The following is a 5,796-nucleotide window of genomic DNA, read 5'->3' on the forward strand; positions in this document are numbered from 1 at the left end:
TTTGTTGTACTGGTGGAATTAGTGCTATGGAAATGTAAAGTATGATGAATTTACCATGTGAGCTAAAGTATTATAGTAATTGCACACCATTGGTGACCTACACTGCTTGTGCTGCTAAGCCTGTGCATTAAAACGGTTGAAACGGGTGGCAGCAACAACAACAACAACTGTGCATTGAGGGAGTTAATCAGCTGCGTGATGGAGGAGGTCTGTCGAGCCAATACATTTTGAAAGGGAAATTGCCAATGGGAAAACACCAAGACTCAAGTCATTACACTCTCTCAAACCAATGGTGGAACTTCCTCACTCAGTGAGTGAACAACAGAATTCAGAGTTCTTAGGGCTGGTAACCTGCAGTCCAGCACAAAACTAATAAACTAAATCTTAATTTGGTTATATAATTGTAAATTATGGTGCTGTTAGATTGGTGCTAGACTGCCCGTTAATACAGGTACGTGCAGCAGGCAGGAGAGAAAATAGTTTTTTAAAGCTATAGTGCATAGTTTATGTCTCCCCCATGAGAAGAATTCTGTCAGTGCATCCACATGACATAAGCCTTCTGTGATCGCGCTTCACCTCCACCCCTCCTCCACACAGTTGCTAGTAGCCAAGGAGGATTTAAAAAAATATAACATAAGAAAGTCGCGACACCAATTTCTTATTTCTTATAAAAACAGTTACGCACTAAAGCTTTAAAAGGCTTAACACCAACAAATATAGATTGAAGCAGAATATTTATATTACATTCTATAAAAAAAACGTGTTTTTAGAATTTGGAAATGATTACATCTATGTTTATTTTTCAATAAATGGAGTTTTGGACTTTACAATACTCTGGAATAATTGGGAATGTTTGGATCACACAAGTCGGAAACAGTCCTACGCAGCCACCACTGGAATCCCACTGGAATCTAATTCTACAAAAAGCGTAATACTAATAATATTAGTGTAGTCTAATATTTATCTGCAACTGTGCAGAAATACCGAACAGAATGAATACACATGCAATAAAAAAAAATTAAAAAAAGCTGCACCGCCACCGAATATTGATTTAGAACTTCAATGTCAATGTTATGAATCAAGCTTCAAACTATTAATTACAGCCCTATTGAATACCGGCTTTTATTTGAAAATATAGGGGGTGCGAATATGTGTCTTACCTGTATGCCAGTGTGAGCACAGGCCAGTTTGGTGAACTCAATACAGCGTCCATCGTTCACATCCCATAAACACATCTCTCTGGAAACATGACCAAACTTAAGTTAGACATAAATGAGTAGGAATTAAACTTTCATCCTGGGGTTTATATCTAGAAATTGAGTATCATCTCTTCTATTTGATTGAAATTAAAGTATTGTGTATATGGTAGTCTCGCATTGCCAGACCTTCCTCAACAGCGCTGCGGAGGAGGGTCTGGCTAGTCTACACAGCATTCCGGGATGGGAGAAAAACATGCTCTGGTTTATTGGCATTTCTTCAAACCAATCACAATCGTCATGGGCGGTGCTAAGCTCCGCATGGAGCCACGGTGCCTCTGCAAAATAGCCTCGGTAAGAAACTTGTTTTGGTGGAACGTGTATTTTCAAAAGTCGTTTTACTCGTGCGAGAGAAAACTCAGATTGGACAGATAGTCTAGCTAGCTGTCTGGATTTTACTGCAAAGACCTGAGGAGCAGTTAACCATAGTCCTCAGAAATCGACCAGTTTCAAATTCCAATTCAAAGATAGCGGAAGGAAACGGTCATCGGTCGAAAAGACATGCATCCGGCCGAATTTCCGGCGGGACCGGAGCAATCCCGGAAGTGGAATGTTGTGGATATAGACTATGTATATGGTAACCGACAATTACATTAAGCAAAATTAAATAGATATGCTTTAAATACAATATTCTTTTAAAAGTTGATAGTTTATTCCTTTTAACAGTGATAACAATTACAGTGGTATGTATAGAGCACATTTAAACAAGAACAAATGTTGGCCAAAATACTTTACAGAGACTCTTCATTCAATACTCTATCCTTCTTAATTAATCGGTTTGAGTTTTTTTTTTTTAAATGAAAAACAGTACAAATTCTTTGATTCCAGCTTCTTAAATGTGGATATATTCTAGTTTATTCACCCTCTATGACAGTTAACTGAAAATACTTGAGTTGTGGGCAAAACAAGACATTTGAGGACGTCATATTGGGCTTTGGGAAAAACATATTTTTTTTTTTACCATTTTCTGACATTTTATTGACCAAACAAGTAATTGATTAATCCAGAAAATAATGGAAAGATTAAAATCGACAATGAACATAATCGTTAGTTGCAGCCCTTTAGCAGATAATGCCTCAAGTGTCTTAGTCATTTTTGTCAAGTCAAACGACCAAACATGAAAAACCCAAGCTGTTAACGATTCCTCATATGAGAAAACAGAAGTTATTCCGTTGTATCAGCAAGAAATCACCACCTATATTAAACTACTAATAGAGTGTGCATGATAAAAATGTACTCACCCACTCTCTGATGCACTGACGATGTACTGTTTGTCACTACACGCACTGGCTTTAGACAGACAGGTAATGGAGGCTGTATGGCCAAACAACATGGCCCTGGGACAAATCTGAGCAAAATGAAAAGAAGAATAGGGGGTTTTAATAAAACAATGAGTAGTAAAGCAGAGTAAATAAGTGGTGAGTGACTGTGTTTGTCACTCACCACTTATTTACACAACCACGATCATCATCACCATCATCATTGCCACCACCTTCACACTCATCAGCAGACCCAAATGGAATCTGCAGACTTTTTACAGATTTCAGCAGTGATCCAGAATGAAAATTGTTTTTTCTTCTTGGGGTAGAGATGTGTTAACATTTTGACTTTTATTTTATTTTTTATTTGTTTGAAATCTGCAGGAAATTCTGCGGGAAATTCTGCGTCCGCAGATTCCGTGTGTCCCTGTTCATCAGTACCTCCAGCTCAGGTGTCATGTCCCAAAGACAGATCTGTCCGTCATGGCAGCCGGTGATGATGGTGCTGAAGTCGTCCATCACCAGCAGACTGCTGATGCAGTGGGTGGGAGCCGTGCGGCCCCAGAGCACTATGGGCAGAACCAGGTTGTTCCCCGACATTATGCTGATGTGTCTGGAAGGAGAGAGGGACAATTAAAAAGAGAAATATATAGGGAGAATGTCTTTGACTGATCCAGTCATTTTAATACTGGGAAATTTAGGTACTTTATCACAGTGATGAACAAATCCTGCAAATTCAATATTGCCATAACACAGACCTCCATCCAATCCATCTTCGTCCGCTTATCCGGTATCGGGTTGCGGGGGTAGCAGCTCCAGCAGATCTGCTCATTAATTTTCAATATGACCAACTGCAGTGGGCATACATACTTTGATGGAAATGTTCTCACAGTATGTATTATGCGTCACTTAACCCTACTGTAGAGGCTAATGTTACTAAACATTTGGGTAGGGACTGCACCACATCCATGATCCGAGCCATTGGAGCTCAGTAAGTTCAACCTGCCTTTGGGAGCTGCTGATCCAGTTCCACGCTGCAGCCACCACACAGAATAGGAACAGAATATGCATCTGTTTTTTCACTTACTTGTATGTAACCTGTATAATAGTTCTTTGTAATGTTTTACATATCTTTGTTCAGCTTAGCTGTCTTTTGTTAGCTGTATGTCTATCTATATTACTATTGGAACAGTGTGTACCATTGAGAGCAACGAAAACCGGAGTCAAACCCCTAGTATGTGTACACATACTTGGCCAATAAAGCGGTCATGACGTGCTAAATATGCTAAATACATAGCATGCTGTTGTTGCTGTAGCATGCTAATATGCTCACGTTTAGCATGTTGACACATTATTATGTGTACAGACAATATAGTTAGATGCTGACATAACATTACGTCCAGTTCACACAATCATTAGGACTTGTCAAATCAGTTCATGTTTACTTTAGTCGTGTCATTTAACGTTATATCTCCAGTCAGACACGAATCCAATGTCGAGTCACGAAGACAAGGAAATAAACAGCAGTGACCTTTTGACAGTAATGAACAACAAACAGTACACACTTTTACATCAACAGTTTGTGTTTTGGCACTACATTTGAATAACATTAATTAACATTGACGTTTCATGTAGGTTTGCAGGAGGTCTGCAGGCTGTGCAGCAGGCAGTCTCGTTTGGGGAGTAAAGGGTTATACATTTACATCACAGTGAGATGCAGAGCAGTCCCTAACACCTGGGAGAAGGTCAGCAACAGAGAATTATGCAGATATTTTAACTTAAAGCTACGTGAGAGGACATATTTGTGCAGTGAGCTTTGTGGTGCTTACGCTATGCTAACGCTAAACCATAACTGCAATGTCGCGACATTCGGTTTAGCTACGCGAATAACTGAATTAAAACACAATGTTGAAAACTGTATATACGTACCACTAAAAGTCCTACTGGAACATTTCCTTTTAATGGAAGGCTTATCGACGAACGTTTCCCTCCGTCGCAAATAAAAACAGAAATTATCCTCCTTTTCGTCTTGTTTTTAGCTGCTCGTCTCACGTCTCACCGAGAAGCCGACCGTTTCGGTCAGCTGATCACCTGACAACTGAGAGTCACATCCGGTCTCATGTTTTCAAAGTAAAAGCCTGGGGCACGTGCACCGTTTTGCTGCAGTTTCCAGGTTGGACGCAAGAAGATCCAAAATGAAAACAGATATCCACTATTGGAGTTATTCTCTTTCAAATATCTAGAACGTTCATTTTGGATAGGAAGAATTAAGTCCCAAAACACAAGAATGGCAAAAGTGATGTCAGTTCTCCTAGTAAGAAGGTTGTAGATATCTGAAATAACAATTGTGGATAGGAAGAATGTAATTGTGTATATCTGAAATGTTTTTTTGTTTTTTTACTAGGAAGAACTGAATTACATATTGGCAATGTACATCCTGGGAGCTTCTTCCCCAGAGTCCTTATGCTTTCTTGCCTTGCAGATTTCCTTGGATTGTGGTGGCACCTGGATTGTTTTTGTAGTTGCTGCCATGGTCCTGCTCGATGCCGTGCTACGCCCTGCACTGCTACTTCTATTATTTATAGTCATAGTTCTATTATCTTTATTGTTACTATAATTGCCACTGCACATCATGCCAACTGCTATTATGAAATCATACTTCTGTATCTGTGTCGCTGTTTCCCAACCGACAGCAGCACAGAGCCTGGTTCTGTCTGAGGATTCTGCATGTTTAAAGGAAGATTTTCCTTGCCACTGTTGCACTAAATGCTTGCTCTTGGTGGGAATTGTTGGGTCTCTCTATCTAATCTAGACCTACTGTCTTGTGTCCTGATAACTTCTGTTATGATTTGACAGTATAAATAAAATTGAAATGAAAATGCGCTGTCCACTAGATAGTGGAGTGTGCTGTTTTGGTTTACGCTGGTCGAGGTTACGGAGCCTCCGTTTTTTTTACAACATGAGTTAGCACGCATTAGCTCAGAGGGCTAACTTGGCTTGTTTACACCATTGACATATATAAAAGGTTTACGCCTACTCTTTTTACTAAAACAACCTGCGCATTTACCTTTCAAAATAAAAGCCCAAATGATTACGTTTTTAAAGTCTTGTTTATTAATACACTTATTATTTTGTTTGTTTGTTGTTATCTTACATGGTTTGCCATCGTATACGTATTATTAGTTGTATTGTTTTGTCATTCATCTCTTTGCCACTTTTCAGTAATAATGAAAGGTGGTAAATAGAAAGCAGACCAACCGGAAAGTCTTATTGTTGATGTT

General features: G+C 39.2%; 1 protein-coding gene across 4 annotated transcripts in view; it reads right to left on the bottom strand.

Moving 5' to 3' along the window:
• Window positions 1-4,603, bottom strand: part of wdr7 (WD repeat domain 7) — a 159,271-nt gene extending 154,668 nt beyond the window's left edge. For all 4 annotated transcript variants that reach the window (XM_078272136.1, XM_078272135.1, XM_078272138.1 and 1 more), the window contains exons 1-4: window positions 4,445-4,603; window positions 2,957-3,128; window positions 2,498-2,604; window positions 1,161-1,239 (exon numbers count right to left, since the gene is read on the bottom strand). In XM_078272136.1, the coding sequence (XP_078128262.1) occupies window positions 1,161-1,239; window positions 2,498-2,604; window positions 2,957-3,115 (345 nt within the window). In that variant the 5' untranslated portion in view covers window positions 3,116-3,128; window positions 4,445-4,603. The remainder of the gene's footprint in view (window positions 1-1,160; window positions 1,240-2,497; window positions 2,605-2,956; window positions 3,129-4,444) is intronic.
• Between the last annotated feature and the right edge of the window lie 1,193 nt (window positions 4,604-5,796).

This window comes from Sander vitreus, chromosome 16 (genome assembly GCF_031162955.1).
Source record: "Sander vitreus isolate 19-12246 chromosome 16, sanVit1, whole genome shotgun sequence".
In the NCBI taxonomy this organism is placed as follows: Eukaryota; Metazoa; Chordata; class Actinopteri; order Perciformes; family Percidae; genus Sander; species Sander vitreus.